Here is an 18,806-nt window from a genome sequence, read left to right as displayed (position 1 = left end):
TTTTGCAGATCTTTTGCACCTTTTAGTTTTTAGTGTCTCTGCTGGCCTCTTTGACCTACCGTTTTGTCTGTGCATCCCCACTGCCTGTTCTTTCTATGTCTCTTGATACCTGTGATTATTCAACAGGGACCTCTCCAACAATCGTATCGGCTGCCTCGACGCTGGCATTTTCCAAGGACTGGCCAACCTCATCCGTCTGTGAGTAGTTTGCCCTCTGGGTTGATGCTGTGGTGTGGCAAAGAGGTTGTGCTTCAAGGCATGTGTGCTAGCAACTGGAATCCCCACACATTGGAATGAACCTTTTGCTGACAGAGATATGCTTCCAGTTTATGGAATCTGGAATGTTCCAGCTAGGGTCCTTTCCTATAGACGTGTTGCTGTTGCTATGGGCCATCAAGTCTCTTCTGCTGTATGGCAACTGTAGCTCAAAAATTAGGGTTGCCATAAGACAGAAGCAACTTGATGGCACAACTATAGGAAATGAAGCTAACTGGAACTTTCTTCCAAACACTGATGCCTAGGAAGTGCCATGCACTGGGTTGGATGTATGGAAGCACCTGAAATTCATGTTATTCTTTAAGGAGAGAGCAACTGAATACTTTTCCGTTAGAAAGACAGGTGCATTCACTCCACTGAAAACCGTATTTCTTCTACGTAGGCATTCAGACTGCTTTAAGCAATAAATTCCTAGAAAATTTGTTGAAGAACAGCCCTGACAATTGCTTTGTGTTTGGGTGATGTGGTTAACTGGTGAAAAAATAGGTCAGGTTCTGGGATTTTCACTTGATTGGTATCTGTTTATAGTGGTCACAAGAGGGGATCCTGTAAGCCATCTTAACTGCAGACATTGGTAACATCAACATTCAAGTTGGCCTTTGCTATATAGACATTGGCATCTTTCTTTTTGCTAGCAATATGCATGCATCAGACCATTTGCTGCCATTTTGAATCATGGACATGAGGAGTATTCATTTTCATAAACCAGAGATATTTTAAAGGATTTGATATCCTAACTTTTTGAAACAAAAGATTAACAATAAATGACTGTTAGAGAGATTTTTTCAGGATCCATTTTTATTTCCCCCCCATTATTGTTAACAGAAACATGTCAGGAAATATTTTCTCCAACCTGCAGCCTGGAGTCTTTGACACACTGCTGTCTCTGAAAGTCCTGTGAGTATTTTCATTTGTTCAACCCAACCATTTGCTCCCCAGATACAAACTCTCTTCCCCAGATGTAACATTTCCTGAAATACTGAAGCCCTAGACGGAAAATGTTTCTTCCCCATTCAACACTTGCCCCTCTGAGGAAAAATGGGAACTCTGGGAGGAAGTGAAGCGTAGGCAAAACTTATTCATATCTTAATTCAGAAATATTTTACTGTTTCGGCAACATTGGCCAGAATCCTGTTGCTGATCGATGAATGTGTGTGTAAGTTGAGTTGCCTAACTTTCTGCAGAGAATTAGTGCTAACTAAACATGATGCCAGTTGTGTTGCAAGACACACACCTGGTTGTAGAACAGGTGAATGCTGAGTAATGCAAGCAGTGCTTTGCCAATTAACAGCAATTCACCATAGTGAGTTACATAATTTACCTGATGCTTGCGTAACCCAACATCAGGATTCAGGCCATTAAATGCTATATTTATAACTTAATGCAAGAAATTCTACTGTTTGGTGTATTTATGAAATTTAAACATTTAGAAGTCTTACTTTCTCACAAGCATGATGGTGAATTCAAAGGTGTAATGAAGGTGCCCCTTTATGTTGGTACCTGCTAGATGCAGGAATGCATGTGGATCTGAGTGTTACAGTACAAACAGGAATTATTGTTCTTTACACTGTAGATCATCTTTGATAGAAGTCTTCATATTACACTGTTCCTGGCATTTTAAATGAATAAAACTTTATTTTTAAAAGCATTTCACTCATTAAAAAATAGTGTGTGTGCTTTTCTAGGTTTTGTCCATGTTTTCCAAAGTTTCTTGTTTTTCTAATAGAAAAATTGAAAATTTGTTCTGAAGAAGATTGGTTCTGGGATTGCTCTGTATGCGGTTAAAATGGATTTTTTTTTCAGAGTATGGTTGTGCCCATAAATGGAGGACATCCTCATGCAAAGTGAGAACAAACTCTGTAGTGACTCCCTCCTATCCTGGAGGTCAGATCCAGCCAACCTACTTCCTGAACCAGGGGGGTGCCCTTAGCAGGAGCTTAGCCGTCTCGTATAGTAGACCCAGACCTACCAAATGGAAATTCATTCCAGACGGGTGTCTGTATATCATGTTTCTATGCACCAGTCACATCAATAATGGATATGCCATGCGAGAGAAGCTGATGCATGCTACCTTCCCTCACCCATCCTTTATCCACATTAACCCAAGCATGTGGCTCTGCTCTCCTCTCCCACCCCCCGCAGTGATTTTGGCACAGAATATTTGACATGTAACTGCAACCTGCGCTGGATCCTGACCTGGTCCAGGAACCATTCCATCCAGATATCGGACAAGACGTTGTGCATCTACCCCAGCAGCCTGCATGGGAAGCCACTGCGGAATACCAGGGAGAGCCAGATGCGTTGTGGTAAGCAGCAATGTGTAGCCTGCATAATTAAATTGTAAACCGCCCAGAGAGTGCTTGAAGTGCTATGGGACGGTATATAAGCAGCACGCAATGCTGTGTGATGGAATCAGAGCTTGGAAAAACTGCAACTCCCAGAATCCCACAGCCAGCATGGATGGAGGCCATGTTCACAGGGAACTTCTGGAATGTTATAATCTAAAAGTGACTTTTCTAGGCTCTGGGTGAGCCTGAAATGAAGCAATGGCCAAAATCCCATTGCTTAGCATAGTAATAGAGTAGGCCCATTGAATCCATGGGGATTTGATGAGTCAGCTCCTCCATATGTTCTGTTGATTCAAATGGGCCTACTGTAACTGCAACTTACTCTGCTAAAATAAGTTATAACTAGGGTAGGCCCACTTGAGTCCATGGGACCTATGAAGGAATTGACTCATCAAATCTTCATTAATTCATCAGGCCTATGCTAGTGCAATTTATTATGATAAGCAACAGGATTTGTCCCATTATTTTCCTTCCCATACAACCTGAGGGGGTTCTTTCTGTTCTTCTTACAGAAGGGACTCCGGAGTTGCACACCCACCAACTGATCCCAACCCTGCGGCAAGTGGTTTTCCAAGGCGACCGCCTCCCTTTCCAGTGTACAGCCACCTACCTCGACAATAGCACCCACATCCTTTGGTATCACAACCGTGCCCTGGTGCAGGGGGACGAACACAGTGGCATCATCCTGGAGGAGAGCCTTGTCCATGATTGCACCTTAATCACAAGGTACTGGCCAAGGAGACTGGTTGGTGCTGGAGGGAAAGAGAGCTTGGCTTTTTACCAGCGATTCATGGCTGAGCCCAAAGGTGTTCTGAAGATTGCAGCTGCTTTTTGAAATGTTCCCAGTCGTAGTGTACTAAATAGTGGAATGAACTTCTCTTGGGTTTCTCTGTCTTCACCTCAGATTAGAACAACTTATTTTCGAAAACAATAACTGTCCATTATAGTTGGGCAGGACCTCTCACTGGAAAACACCATCTATCTTAATATCAGAGGTGTGCAAATTTGTGTTTTTGTACTACAGCTCCCAGAATCACACAAACAGCCATGTCATAATGTGAGCAACAATTTTTCCCCTTCCTGTATTGCCCTATGGCAGATGGGTCACCTTAAATCCCACAAGTAAGCCTGCAGCTTGGGGACTGTTAATTTTCTTCAATACAGCTCCCAGAATTTCAAGTAGCCCAGAAAAGTAATTTTCCCAGGTTTGGCTCATCATTGCCTCCCTATGTCCATATTTAAATTTTAAAGGTTATGTACAGGGTGATGTGTAAGTGCAAAATAAGATGGGTGTGGGTACAGTAGCACTTGTGAGCATATGGTACATTGAATATTATGAACATATGAACATTGTGTTGAGAACGCCTGCCTTATACCCTTGAGCCTCATTGCCACTTGAATGGGCTTTTCTCAGCCTATGTACCAGTGAGATTGTTTGAAGCAGAGGTGTTAAAGATGGAAACTTGGGACCTTCTGCATACAAAGAATGGGAGGTGGGGGCTGGCCTGCATGCCCCATCCTTTGTTCACATGGCCCACATGTAGAGACTAACCCCAGCAAAGGCATGCGTGGTTTCTAAAAGCCTTGTCTCTCCCCAGCGTGCTCATCCTATCCAACATCCATGTCTCAGCCAGCGGTGAATGGGAGTGCACCATCTTGACGGCTCAGGGCAACGTTAGCAAGAAGGTGGATATCGTTGTACTGGAGATGTCGGCGTCATACTGTCCGCCTGAGCGGGTCACCAACAACCGCGGAGACTTCAGGTAGATCTCTGAGGCAGACTTCAAAGAGCAGGCTGTGGGCCCTGCTCTCCGTGAGTCCGTCCCCGGAACTGCGTTTTTGCCATAACCCACACAAAGGTATTTACTTGGGGGGGGGGGTAGATGCAGACAGAGAAATACCCGGTGTGATGCAGTGGGCAGAGTGATGGATTAGAACTCAGGAGACCTGGGTCCAAATCCCTGTTCAGCCATGGAAACTCTTTGGGGGTGTGTGGAACTGGTAAAATTACTCCTTAAATGTCTCACTGACCTTGAAAGAGTTGCTATAAATTGGTTCTGACTTGATACACATATGTAGCAACATCATAGCAAACTTTTTAATGCTTGCTAATGCGAGCATGGGGCAGCTCCGGAGCATTCTGGCAACCTGAGTATATGTACAGTATCTGCATCTCTCTCTCTCTCTTAGTTCGTGGGTCATTCGCAGCCTTCCATCTGGGAAAGACTTCTGAGGAAAGTAAAAGCAAGATTTTACTGTGATTTTTAAAAGAGCTGATTTGGTGCCTTTTTAAAACCAGGGTAGGTTTTGCATCACAGGTCAGCAACAGGAGTCACTGTGAACTCCCATCTAGTTTTTCCAGACTGTGTAGTTTTGGCCTATGTGTGGGAAACACATATTGTTATGATTTTAAAAGTAGAGTATCTAGACCTCATTATTTCAACAAGGCCTTCATTTATATGAATGTCATGGTTGTCTGCTATCCATACAGAAGCAACCAACAGCTTCATTCAACCATGTCCTAAATACAGAATATTGGGGTGGGTGTATTGAAATTCTCTTTTATCTCATTTGTTCATAATTCCAAGGGAAGGGTTTTCCCTTCCCAGGTTAGCATTTCTTCAGATGACAGCCATTTCAATATTAAACTTAAACTGTAGTGTATTCCTAGTAAGCAGAAAGCTTCCTAGAGGGAAAGTTTCATTAGGAAACCATATGGTTCTTGTTTGTTTACATAATTTTCTTAGGGTTTAGAACTTTTGCAGAATATAAACTGTGCTTGTGACAAAAAGATTAGGAAGGGAGGTTGGTGATCAATGCCATTTGAGGTTCAGGATTCAGCACTGGAAAATCTGCCCAGTTTTATTTTCTTCTGTTGTTGGTATATGCAAGATGAGACGCATCTTACAAAACAGAGAGACAGAAACATTTGTCCAGGAAAGTTCAAGTTTGTTTCCCATTTTGGCACTCCAGTTGCCTATACTGATCGGTGCCTCCTGTTTTGATTGTGTGATCAATTTCCTTCTGGATCTTTTCATTAAGATCTTTGTTTCTTCTTCTTCTTCTTTCACCAAATTCTTTTAATTCTACCATTAGAGCTTCTATTGATTCCTTGGGGTTTTCAGCTACATTGAAAGTAAATAGATGCCCTTCCATTTCCACGGACCTACAGATTAGGTAGTGTTTTCACAACAATTTTAAAAAGTAACCATCGCTTCTTGTGAGTGGAAAGTAATTAAATTAGGATTATATATATATATATATCTTATAGTCCTAATGCATTAATTAGTATAAAATGCAGTGTGTGTGTGTGTGTGTGTGTTTGTCTCTGTGTGTGTGTGTGTGTGTGTGTCTGTCTGTCTGTCTGTCTGAGTGTTGTGGGAGTGTTGTCCAGAGCTCTGAGAAGACGTGGGAGCAGGAGAACATGAAGTTTTTTTTTTTTTAAAGCTCAGGGTCGCTTCCTGGCATTTGGGGCCAGGGAGTCATGAAGCCTTCTCTGCAAGGGAGACTCTTTCACAGGCCTGGCTCCAGAAGCAGGAGGTGTTGGAATTTCTCTGGCAACAGAAAAAAGGGCTGCTGTAACCTTGGCGAGCTCTTGATGGAATATAAATTACTGTGCAGTCAATGTGGCTTCAATTAACGGGGGGGGGGCTGTCTTCTCACCCGCCCCTAACCTTTCCCTTCTGCCTTCGTACTCTGGATGGAGCAGCAAGACTCCGTGTCTGAAATGAGAGGCAGAGGAAGCAGCCCCGAAGCCTCCAGCAGAGGGTAGCAAGGGGCTCCCCCCCCCATGTCGCCCAACCCAGAGGCCACCCCTCTGGAAGCAGAGATGGCTGGGGAGCAGGTTGGGGGGGGTGGGTGCAGCCGGACTGGAATGCCAGAGGAATGGTTGGGGGGACCTCATCCAGGAAATGGTTTTGCTGCTGCCGTGGGGCCGATGGGAACAAAACAGAGCTCGAAAGGGCTGTGCTAGAGCAGATCTCTTGTCTCTTTAATTGTAACCGTGTTGTGGAGAGGATTCAGATAGGCGCAGGTGATAGGGGACAAGAGCTTTATTTTTTCCCCCAACATGACAAGTACCCTTTCCTGAAGAAAAACCGCCTCTTCTGAAGTGGATCAAAAAGTCCCCCAGAAGGGAACGATGTTGCAGCTGCAGAAGAGAAGGGGGTGGGCAGAATTTTTCATCAGGGATAAGATAAAGGAAATGGCATTAAACCGCTTTCTCTCCCTCCCCACCCCATGTAGGAACACTGCAGCCACAAACTGAGGCCCCCAGTTTTCCAAAATGTAAAGACCAAGAAGATCTATCCCTTGGTATAATGTAGGTAAAACTACTGGACGGATTACTTGTTTTGGAGACCAGCAGGAAGATTGTTTCTCTGGTGGGAGATGTTTCCCCTCGATTTGATGTGGTTGCTTTACAAACGGATACCAGGGGTCTTCCTGTCCCGCTTGGAATTAACCCTCCTTTCAGCAGAGGCCACTGTGGTTTGGGCCCAAAGACTGAGGGAGCCGTGAGGAGGGAACACTGGCTTTGTCTTTGGCAAAAGCAGCCCAAGGGGGAATGTGGCGTGCGTCTCTCTCTGTATCGATGTGTGTGCGTGCATGCTTGCATATGTGTGTGTCTGTCTATTGGGTAACTATCTGATCGCCATATGTCTTCCTTCAATTCACCCAGCTGTTGCTGCCAGCAGAAGAGGGTGGGAGGAAGGGAGGGAAAAGGGCTTGTGTGGGATGAGTCTTAAAGCCAGATGTTGAAGCAGCTGGGCCAAGCATTGAGTTCCAGAGAGGCAAATAAATTACCCTTATAAAACCCTTGGCATGTGACGTTTTCATTGGCTGAGCATTCCAGGGCATGGCATGAAAGCTTTTCCCCCCATGGCGGAGCCTCTTCCTCTGTGCAGAAACATGTTCACCATTCCCCACAGCCCTCCTTTTGAATTGCCCACATGGCGCTCTCCTCCCATAACCACTCGCTGGATGCCAATGTCATGGTCCTGCCTTCTGGAACTAGCGCCCTTCAGCTGTGCTGGAGGAACAGCTGGAAATGGCTCCCTTTTGGGGCTGCAGGCCCCAGAATCTCTCAGAGTCCAGATGGCATGGCCTGAGACTTACGGGCTGGGGAATTCTAGGGTTTCCTTTTTCAGGCTCTGGTTGGATAAAAATAACCACCTCTGTTAAAGACAATGGAGGTTGTCGCTCAGCTGAACTGAAGAGCGCTAGACTGGGAAAAGCTGCCTCAAGTATTTTTCTTTAGGCTTTTTTAGGTGAAAGTTAACAGTGTTTATTCTACACCCAAAGGGGCGCATGCTCACCCCACACCCTTGGTTAGAGCTTTCTCCACACAAAAAGGCAATGAGGCTGAAGAGGAGATTTTTCAGAGGATGGAGAGCCTCGCCTCTCACGCCAAGAAATATTGCCCCTTCTCAAACTCATTGCTTTTCACTGGAAGGAGATGTGGATGGAGGAGATGGAATCGGCATGTTTTGTTCTTCTAGGAATTGTCTGACTTCGGGGCTTTTTTCAAGGCATAAAAAAGGGGAATCTTTGCCATTTTGGAAGCAAAGAGATCAGCTTGGATCGAGATTCAGGCAGATTTAACCGACTGCCATGCCTCTTCCTTGCCTTTCCCATCTGCTTCACAGATGGGCCCTGTTGAAAGGGGTGATCTATGTGCAGGGGACCCACTCTTGGATGAGTGGGAGCACCTTCAATGGGTGGAACCCTTCTACCATAAATATTGAATGCTGGATCCAAACCCATGTTCCGAAGGGAGGGGAGGGGAACTAGTACCGTGTGGGATTTGGAGACTATACCTCTGTTAATGCAGCTTAAAAAGCCATATCACACTGTTGGCTTGTATTCAGCTCGTGATCTGCAACAACTTCTTGCTTGTACTATTGCTGAGCCAGGTATTCCCCATCTTGTAACTGTATGTTTGGTTTCTTTTTCCTAGGTGCAATATTTTGCACTTATCCCTGTTGAATTTCATTTTGTGGTTTTCAACCCAGTGCTCCAGCCTACCCAGATCATTTTAAATTTTGTTTCTGTCTTCCAGGGTATTAATTTCACTCAGTGTTGTGCCATCTGCAAATCTGATTGGCATTCCCTGTATCCCCTGATCCAGGTCATTAAAAATGTTGAAGCACACTGGGCTCAGGGCTGAGCCTTGGGGTACCTCACTTGTTACCTCTTCCCGGTTTGAGAAGGAGTCATTAACCATCACCCTTTGAGTACACTTCCGTAGCCAACTGTGGCTGACAGTTGTTCTGTGCAGTCCACACCTAGTTATTTTGCTAATCAGAATATCCTGGGGCACTTAGTCAAAAGCTTTGCTGAAGTCAAGATATACTATGTCTACAGCATTCCCTCTATCATCCCACCGAGTTTCAGTTATTCCACCAAGTTTCAGTTATTCCTATGAAGTTACATTTACCCTCCTGAACTAAGATTTCCAGTTCTTCTTGTTTGTTTCCCATACTCCTGGCATTTGTATATAGACACCAGAGATTGTATGATTTGTGGCCTGTTTTTCTTTGCACATTTTAATGAATATTATTATTAATGTTAATGTTATTATTGACTCACTCACCAATTGTATGATGAGGAATACCAGTGTTGAATTCTTAAGTAATTGTAGTCTGATACTATAGTTAATCCTGACACAACTCCGGGAGGCAGTAGAAGACAGGAGGGCCTGGCGTGCTCTGGTCCATGGGGTCACGAAGAGTCGGACACGACTAAACGACTAAACACACACACACTATAGTTAATGCCATTTGGGTCTCTCTGGTATACCTAAATAATGGATGTCATGATCATGGGATATGTGGTTAGAAGCATGTCATGATGATGGGATATGTAGTCAGAGAAATATAAAATGGAGTCAGATAGGTTCTGTGTGAAGATGATTTGAGGGACTTTGGAATGTGTTGTTCTATAGTGCCATGGGAGTGTTTTTCTGCAGACCGTTACAGCCAGGAACGAGATAACGTGAAGGCCAATTCAAGGGGCCCATTCAAGATACAACATTCCAAGCTGGTTACAGGAGACAAACAACACCTGGGCTCTCATGGGAATTGGGGAGGGAGAGAGGTTGTACAACTTCTAAAAAGTTAATTGGTTAACAGCCAGAAAGACCAAGAAGAAGGGAGGAGTTAGGAGGGCAGAAAATGGAAGATGGGTTATGTGAAATGTGTTCAATGATTTGTGTGTTGTTCTGATGATGGACTTCTATTCTATGATGATGGGAGAGAAAAGACTTGATTGAGAGAGGATGTAAGTAAGGAGAAAGGAGGAGGTGGGGCTAGCCCACCATAGCCCAGTATAGCTTACCTTAGTTCAGCTTTCTAGAATTTATTATTTTAAATGGGAAATAGTTATCTTATTTAAATGCAATGATCTTTGAATATGTTTTTGAATGCTAATGCTTTTGCAGTATAAACTGATTTTATAATGAAACTCTATTTTTCTAATAAAAATTAATTTTAAAAATCCTTACTGAGGACTGGTCCCTCAGACTGCCATGGCCAACAGCAAGGTTTGGTTAAATCCAAGAAGTGAAGAGGGCCACAGATTTGCTATAATTTAAGAGTCCTACCTCATTGAGCTGTTGTGAGTTCTAAGGAATCACAAAGCCCATGTGCCTGTACTTGCTAAGTACTAATGCAAAGTGTTCTTTTTAGGTCAGACTTGTTCAAAGGGTTTATGCTACGCACTGCGCTGGACTCGATCCAGTGCAAAAGTGGTAGATAAGTGCCAGCGAACTCTCTGACCGAATGGCCAATGATCTTTTAGGAGGCCATGAGCATCACAATGGATGCCTGGCCAGTACATCTCCAGGTTTGGAGTTATATCTTTTAGCACATCCAAACACAGGTTGCCTGAAGTATGAGGAGGGTAATACCACATCTACCTGCTTTGCGTATGACGTAGGTTTGCAAGCCTACTTTTGCAGTCCTAGAAACAACAAAGAAACTTTCGTGATACCCAAGAGGGCCCAAATGTAGGGAAAACTGCAGAGTAATTCTCAGTGGTTGCCTTTCTCCTCTCTGCCCTTAGGTGGCCGCGCACATTGGCTGGCATTACCGCTTACCAGTCATGCCTGCAGTACCCCTTCATGTCAGGGAACAGTGGGCCCGGACGAGAGAAGCAAGCGTGGAGGCACTGTGACCGCACAGGCCATTGGGAAGAGGGGGACTATTCCCACTGTTTATACACCAATGATATCACCCGTGTTCTCTACACCTTTGTGCTGGTGAGTTGGGGAATCGTGGATAATCTTCCTTGGTCAACAATAGAGAAGCTTTTTTAAGCTTAGGAGCTGAGTTATGATCTGGGTCTTGAAGAAACGTATTCCAGGAGTAAGCAGGACTCATGATAGAGATGTGGCTAGAGCAAATCAGGTGGGGCCAGATGTAATCTGTCATGACCCATTCAGGCATTTTTTCAATCAAACAAAGCACAGCTCAGTTCTAGTCCTTGCTGATGAGGAGGATAAGCCCCAATGCAGCAACTTTTCCACAGAACAGAGTACTGCTTAGTTTCATACAGCAGCTTCCCAGCTTTTAAATAACCTCTTAGGCAAAGGTTCCCCTTGACATTTAGTCCAGTCGTGTCCGACTCTAGGGCACAGTGCTCATCCCTGTTTCCAAGCTGTAGAGCCAGCGTTTTGTCCAAAGACAATCTTCCATGGTCACGTGGCCAGCGCGACTAGACACGGAATGTCTTTATCTTCCCACAGAGGTGGTACCTATTTATCTACTTGCATTTGCATGCGTTTGAATGGCTAGGTTGACAGGAGACGGGACAAGCGACAGGGGCTCACTCCGTCGCGTGGATTCGATCTTACGACTGCTGGTCTTCTGGCCTTGCAGCACAGAGGCTTCTGGGGTTTAACCCGCTGCACAACCACATCCCACAAACAATCTCCTACCTCCCATTATTGATGAGGGAAAAACAGCAGATGTAGGTGGACCAGATGGGCAGTGCTGTGCCCTGCATCCAGCCTGTGCACTGGAGGTTCCCCCATCCATGGTCTGTATTGGGGTAGGCGAACTCCAGAGGTCTGAGGGCCATGCCCACCCATTCCAGGATCTTGGATTGTCAAGCCGGGTCCTGTGTCTCCACCCTCCCACTTCTTTCCCCTCCAGAAAAGCCCTCCTGTTCTCTCTATTGGCCAAGTCGAACAATCAAAAGGAGCTAAAGGGATGCTAGAGCCCTTCAGAACCTAGAAAAATGACTCTGCAAGCACCCTGGAGGGCCTGAGGCAAACCCCCCACACACATAAGAAAACTTGGGGGGGGAATGAGAGGTTGGGGGCTGGATTCAGGCCTCTTGAGGCTATATCCAGCCCATGGTCACAAAGTTGGCCACTCCTGCTGTATGTGCTTTGAGCTTTAACCATGACTACACCATCCTCCCAGCAGTCTCTGTAGCTATCCTGGCTGAATCAAGCAGCATAAGGAAAAGCGCTCATAAAGAGCCTTATGCCAAACATCTGCAGCCCCTGAATCTTAATTTGAGCCACTGGTTTCTTGCCAATATTCCTAAGAAGAGCCTGTTTTCACAGCTGGCTCAACACTGCATGAAGGAGCAGATCCCTTCAGCAGGTGTGCAAAAAGTCCCTTGCCGTCAGTGCTGACTGCTCTCTTACACACCTGACAACTTTGAGCACATGGCTGAAAGGCCAGATGACATGGGATGACAAGGCTTAGAGGTGTTGCCCAACATAAAATGCTCTCCTGTGGTTCAAGAAGTCCTACCTGCTATTCCACTGCCTGATTTGACCACCTTTAAGAAAAGTCAAGCATGAACAGGATTTGTATTTACAAGACTCTCTGCTCTTCCCTCAAGCCTTGTTCATGGCTGGTTTTCAAGACTTCTTCCTGCACCCATGTTGTGTTCATGGAAGACAAAAGTTCTTGCACCTCTCATTGATGGACTTCTGTACTGTACCACAAATTCTGACCTAAGATGTTGTTTTACTTACCCTCTTCTGTTCAGTTCAACTGGGCACTCAGATAGGAGACTGAGGATGGGGCTGTTTATCACAATTGGTTCCTTTTGTTACAAGGCATGTGGCTAAAATTTGTTTATATATATATGCATAGGAGAACATATCAAAACTCACCCACGTTAGCCAGAATGGATATGTAGCTCCTTTGCTTTTTCTCTCTCTTATCCCTTTCTGTTGTTTGGGCTTTGTGGTTTTGATGTGAACAGGTTATATTTATTGCAATACAGTATAGCCTCAGCTCAGTTGCAGGCCCAAACTTAAAAGTTTCAGCTGTTGATACCATGGATCTACTCCAGCTCCGACTAGCAAAAGGATTTAGGCTGGGACTTCAGATTAGGAGACAACCTCTCAGGGAATAACAGGCAGCCTTCAGACTAGATAAATGTCAACTGTTTTTTTAAAGCCACACAAATTGGACCTTGGCTGCTTGTGAAACCCACCACTCTTCTTTTCTAAACCTCCAGATGCCCATCAATGCGTCCAATGCACTGACTCTGGCACACCAACTGCGGGTCTACACAGCTGAGGCTGCAAACTTTTCAGACATGATGGATGTGATCTATGTCTCCCAAATGATTGAGAAGTTCACCAGTTATGTGGACCAGATTAAGCAGGTAACTGCGACACTTTTGGTTTTGAAGAAAGGTCCCTTGCAGGCCGTTTCCCCCCCCCCCCCGCTTCTGCATCCTAAAGGTACAGAGGCCAGTCTCTTGTTTAATGTTTGTGTATGCAGACCTCCAACTGCGAAAATGGCCATGGCAGTCTGAGGAGATGGCAATTGTGTACCTGGTTACCTGCTATTAAGCTCTTGTCAGATCCCAGCAGTTTCTGGAATAGGAACCCCATATACAGATAAATATTGAACTGAATGCTGGCTGGAAAATCATGAGCAGAAATGAACCACAAAGGAAAAAAAACCAAAAAACCACAACCCCCCCCCCCCCGAATTGGGCCATTTGACAGTTCATTTTGGGGTGCTTCGGGGAAACGCACCTGCTCAGAATGAAATTAAATGTTGAACTACCACTATTGGTGATCCGTATGCTCCATATGATTGGGGACCTCCAGGAACAGTAAAACTGTGGAAGTTAGAGATATCAAACTTGCAGCAAATCTTCGGTTGACTCTCCTCCCCACCTTTGCCAAGTTTGGTGAAGATCTGATTTGGGATGTGTGAGCTTTAGGCCGCCAAAACAGGTCTTCCCCAGGAAAGTTCTCTATAGCTGGCGGACCTATTTGGGGGGCTATAACTTGGAAGTCCCAAATTCAGTATTTACCAAACTTGGAGGTGGTGGGGAGTTGCTGAAGACTTGCATCTGTAACTCATGCAGGAGCTGTTTTACTGCTCCTGGAAGTTCCGAACTGCACAAACCACAGAGTGATTCGCTTCATGTGAAAGTCTGTGGTTCATGAATAACGAGGAACGATGAACCATCACAAACTTCTATTTTCCTGGTTCTTCCCCGTCTCTAATCTTGAGTATTGTTGTGAAGAGCTGAGTCTTATTTCTGCAAGGTGTCTTTAATTTGCATTGTTTATTCTGAACTTTTCCTCCCATTTGCAGAGGAGTGATTCTGTAATATGAAATGTTTGCATGTATCATGGTCTTGATGATAGCCAGGAAGGGGTTGGAAGTAAGAGAAACTGGAGTACATACCCAAATCTAGGGCTGCAATGGGGCTCTGGAATTTGTTGAGTCTCTCCACTGCCTCACTCTTCCTGTCTGCTTCTTCTATTAAGTACAATGGAATGTATGTTTTGCCCAAGGCAGTGAAATGGTTTGGGCTTCCCTGACCCAGTTTTGCCAGATCTTCTGGACGCTGGGAGTGTGCCTGGCAGAGGTAGCGTTCCCTCTGTGTTCTGTGCAATGTCCCTAGACCAAGGGTGGGCAAAGCGCAGCCCCCCAGATGTTGCTGGATTCCAACTCTCAGCAGTCCCCACCATGAGCTTCCTAATGAGAGTTGCAGACCAACAACATCTGGAGAGCTTTACCATATGCTTTGACCGCCCTGGTCTACTGCATTGCTTACATCTAAATGGATGCCTGTTTAGTTGGCATCCTGGGGTTTTTCCACCGATGCCTCCCAAACTGTCTGCTGTCTTCCTCAGCTCACGGACGTCATTGTGGAGATGGCTAGCAACATGATGCTGGTGGATGACCATGTTCTGTGGATGGCTCAGATTGAGGACAAGGCCTGTACCAGCATTGTCCGCTCCCTGGAGAAGATTGCCAGCTATACCCTCAGCAGCAACTCTCAGCATGTTGCCGTGGTAAGCACCCAAGCTCTCTTCGGATGGGGAGCTGGAGAGGTTCTCACAGACAGCAGGAGGCGTAAGATGGTGATCCTCCAGGTGGAAGGGGTTTCAGATACAGACTCAAGGTCCTGGACAGAGGTTTGGAGGAGGAAAGAATTGGGCATCCAAATTTATAAGAGAGGTTAAAGCATGAAGAGGGATATTCACTGTGGAGCCATGGACAGAGTGACAGACCAGGCCTCTGGAGAAGAGGGTTTGAATCCCTTTTCAGCCATGGAAACTCACTGGGGGAGTGGAACTGGTAAAGCCACTCCTTCGAAAGCCCCATTAGGGTCACTAATAAGTCATTTCTGACTTGACAGCACAAAACACAGTGCCCGGGCCTAGATTGCACTTTACATATACTTTTACATATCCTTTTTTTGTAATATTCTCTCTCTCTCTCTCTCTCTGTCTCTCTCTCTCACACACACAGATCCTCAGGTACATATAAAAATGTTTATATTCATTCATTCATTCAATCAATCTTTATTGCGGTCATTGATCAGCATAAATGTTTAGATATTTTTCTATACAAGCTTTTATATTTTTATATAAAATATTTTTAAACTGGATATATTAACTGATGGTTATTTCTTCTGTTTTGTTTGGAGTTACCGTAAATATGTACACCACATCACCTACGTATAGACTTATTCAGTATTGTATTGTTGCAGGGCCCCATGGGAACCTAAAATGGTGGGTGGCTTCACTCAGGACGGCCATGGCTAAGGGGAAACAAGTTAGTGAGTAGAGGGGAGGGCACAGGCTCTCAGAGAGTCTGTTTAATTTGGCGTCTCTCCTGCTGAGAAACAGCCATGAGGTTTAATGGAAGGTAAGCACAAGTGGAATCCAAAAATCAGTGAAGGATGTATTTTTTACTTCATCTTGTCGCTTTGCTTGGGCAGAATTCCCGGAATATTGCCTTTGAGGCATACCTAATCAAGCCTGACAGCTATGTGGGCTTGAGCTGCATAGCTTTCCAGAAGCATGAAGTGATGCTCCCTGGCCGGCCGCCACGCCAAGAGCGGTACACGGATTCCTTAGCAGACCAGCAGCTCAAGTTCCGGTGTTCTACCGGCCGGCCAAACATCTCTCTGGCCAGCTTCCACATCAAGGTGAGGTGGCAGTAGCGCAAAAAGGGGAAGAAGAGATCCCGGGGAATCCTAATGGTGGGATGGAATGAGCAGAGCAGGGCAGAGGCTTGAGTTGGACAAAAAGAAGTGCAGGTAATTGGATTCTCGGGGTAGTTAACTCTGGCATAACCAGGTGAGGGTGTGTGTGTTCCCATAGAGGCAGCAGAAGAGAAAGACTGAAAAGACATACTATAGAGGGGAGCTTCCACAGCAGAGTCACAGAGAACAGAAACATGAACCTTCAAGGCTGAGTCTAGACTTGTGCCTCGAATCTTTGAGAGGGCCAGTGCTCACCTGGGGAGTACTGGCCTCAGAGGTGGGAAAATGTGGGCCAGACATTGTCCCGTTGAACTAAACCAGGTCAGTTGTAGGTGGTGGCTGTTTGTACATCTATTTCAGGCACCAACAAATGTTACACTTGCTTCATAGTAGGAAAATTGCACCCTTGGAAGTTTTTGGGAATCCAATTGGCCATTTTTCTACTGATTTTTTTTTCAGTGATAAGGAGGGTTTTGGGGGACTCAGAAAGTCTGGGGCCACACAGAAGGTTTGGCAGGGCTCCATGGGTCTGTTCTCTCCCTGATGCACCAGACAGAAGATAGCCTGGCTTAGTTGAAGCCAGCTTCCCACCCTGGTGCCCAGATGTACTTTCCCTGGGTGTATTTGCAGCGTTGCATTCCTCTACCACTGACCCTGTTCGTTGCCTGTCCCATCAGAACAGTATCGCTCTGGCCTCCATTCAGCTCCCTCCTGGTCTCTTCTCCTCGCCTGCTCCTCCTCACCCACCGCCCGCCAGATGCAAGCTCCAGTTCCTGGTTTTCCGCAACGGCAAACTCTTCTGCAGCACTGGAAACTCTTCTCACCTGGCTGATGACGGGAAGCGGCGCAGTGTGGCCACACCGGTGATCTATGCAGGAACACGTAAGGACCCTAGGGCGGCAGCAGGAAAAAGTGAAGAAAAAGATACAGCTTTCCCCAGCCTGGCACTTCTCCAGATAGTTTGGACCCTTTAACACCGGCATGCATGGTCAGTGGCCAGCTATGGTGGGAACAATGGGCCATGGATCTGGAAGGCTGAGGAAAACTGCTTTAAGCAACGTCTGGGCAATGGTGGAGCTTCTGCTTCTAGCCTCATTGGGTATGAGATAGAAATGTGTGTTGAGGAGAAGATGGAAAATGGATTGACCCAATGTCCTACAGGAAACACATTATCTGATAATGGATCGTCATGTTGGCAAAGCAGCACCATCCATCCACAAGAAAGAGATATTGATATGGTCACAGAAACGTCAAGATCTGCAGAAATTCAAAAATATTGGGGTTGAGGAAAACTTGAGGGGAAAACAAGTCTACTGAGGAATTGGATATGCGGAGTGTGTGGAAGTAATCATGATTGAGGGGCATTAATGGAAAATAGGGTACCCAGTGGGGCGTAGTGGATAGGATGATGGGCTCAGGGCCTGGGTTTGAATCCCAGCATGGCCATGGATGCTCACTGGGGATATGGAAGGGGTAAAACCACTCCTTCAATATCTCACATAGCTTAAAAGCCCTGTTAGGGTTGCTACAAGTCAATTCCAGCCTGATAGCATATAAAGTACACACTCTGGAAAATGAGCAAGGGAGGTGGAATGGAGTATTCTGGAAAAGAGCATGGCTAGCTGGCCGGCATGCAAAAAAAGGAGTTCTCCTATTATAGGAGCCCTCCTACATTTGCTGCAGATCCAACTTCTCACTCGGATGATGATGCTTCTCTGGAGCCCCAGTGAGTGTTGCACATGAAATTCTGTACCTGAGGATCTGTATGTTGTTACCTTCCCTTTCTAAGGGAGAGAGGGAGGGTCTCTCGAAGTCTTTCTCTGGTTACAACTTAAGAGAGGCAGCTGAAGGTCACCAACAGCTTTGTTACCAAACGTTCTCCACCCCCACCCTTCACCCCCAGATGGCTGTGGAGTGAGCAACCTCACCGAGCCTGTCATCATCTCGCTGCGACATTTGGAGGAGGGGACAGACCGTGTGGCCGCTTACTGGGACTTTGATGTTTTATCCGGTTACGGTGGCTGGAGAGGAGAAGGCTGCCAGCTGGCTGGTCTAGAGCCCAACATCACCACTGTGAGCTGCCGGCATCTCAGGAACGTTGCTGTGCTGATGGTAGGCACAGGATGGGATGGGATGGTGGGGTGCGGTGATAAAGAGGGGGGGGGATTGACTGCAAAGATTCCCCAAAAATCTCCTGGCAGATGAATTCCTCGAGTGGTTGTGTATTTGTCAGAGCTTATAGCAACTATCCATGAAGTGTGATCTTTTGGGGTAAAAGGTCATAGCATTTTGTGGAATAATGTAGCCAGTAACATTTTTTAAAATAGGGTTATCAGCTCTCATTTTCTCGTTATTTTTAGAACATTGCTTAGAGTGACATTTTGGTGGGTTTCAAGACATCTCCTTAATAATAATAATAATAATAATAATAATAATAATAATAATAATAATAATAATAATAATAATAATAATAATAATAATAATACAGTGGTGCCTCGCATAACGATTTTAATTGGTTCCAAAAAAAAAGTTATGTGAAACATCGTTATGCGAAACACCATTTTCCATAGGAATGCATTGGAAACCGGTTAATCCGTTCCAATAGGCACAGATTGCCGTCCTTAAGCGAAAAAACCCATAGGAAACATCGTTATACGATACAATGTTTCCTCCATTGGAATGTATTGTAGCTGA

At 45.4% G+C, this 18,806-nt stretch overlaps 1 protein-coding gene across 2 annotated transcripts in view; it reads left to right on the top strand.

The window, feature by feature from the left end:
* Window positions 1-18,806, top strand: part of ADGRA2 (adhesion G protein-coupled receptor A2) — a 127,284-nt gene that overhangs the window by 95,283 nt on the left and 13,195 nt on the right. For both annotated transcript variants that reach the window (XM_072979084.2, XM_072979082.2), the window contains exons 4-14: window positions 127-198; window positions 1,102-1,173; window positions 2,419-2,582; window positions 3,137-3,350; window positions 4,223-4,387; window positions 10,686-10,881; window positions 13,107-13,256; window positions 14,752-14,913; window positions 15,846-16,055; window positions 16,790-16,994; window positions 18,016-18,224. In XM_072979084.2, coding sequence (XP_072835185.2) covers window positions 127-198; window positions 1,102-1,173; window positions 2,419-2,582; window positions 3,137-3,350; window positions 4,223-4,387; window positions 10,686-10,881; window positions 13,107-13,256; window positions 14,752-14,913; window positions 15,846-16,055; window positions 16,790-16,994; window positions 18,016-18,224 — 1,819 coding nt within the window. The remainder of the gene's footprint in view (window positions 1-126; window positions 199-1,101; window positions 1,174-2,418; window positions 2,583-3,136; window positions 3,351-4,222; window positions 4,388-10,685; window positions 10,882-13,106; window positions 13,257-14,751; window positions 14,914-15,845; window positions 16,056-16,789; window positions 16,995-18,015; window positions 18,225-18,806) is intronic.

This window comes from Pogona vitticeps, chromosome 8 (genome assembly GCF_051106095.1).
Source record: "Pogona vitticeps strain Pit_001003342236 chromosome 8, PviZW2.1, whole genome shotgun sequence".
Lineage (NCBI taxonomy): Eukaryota > Metazoa > Chordata > Lepidosauria > Squamata > Agamidae > Pogona > Pogona vitticeps.
Note: the sequence above shows the minus strand (reverse complement) of the source record. Positions and strands in the feature narration are given on the sequence as shown.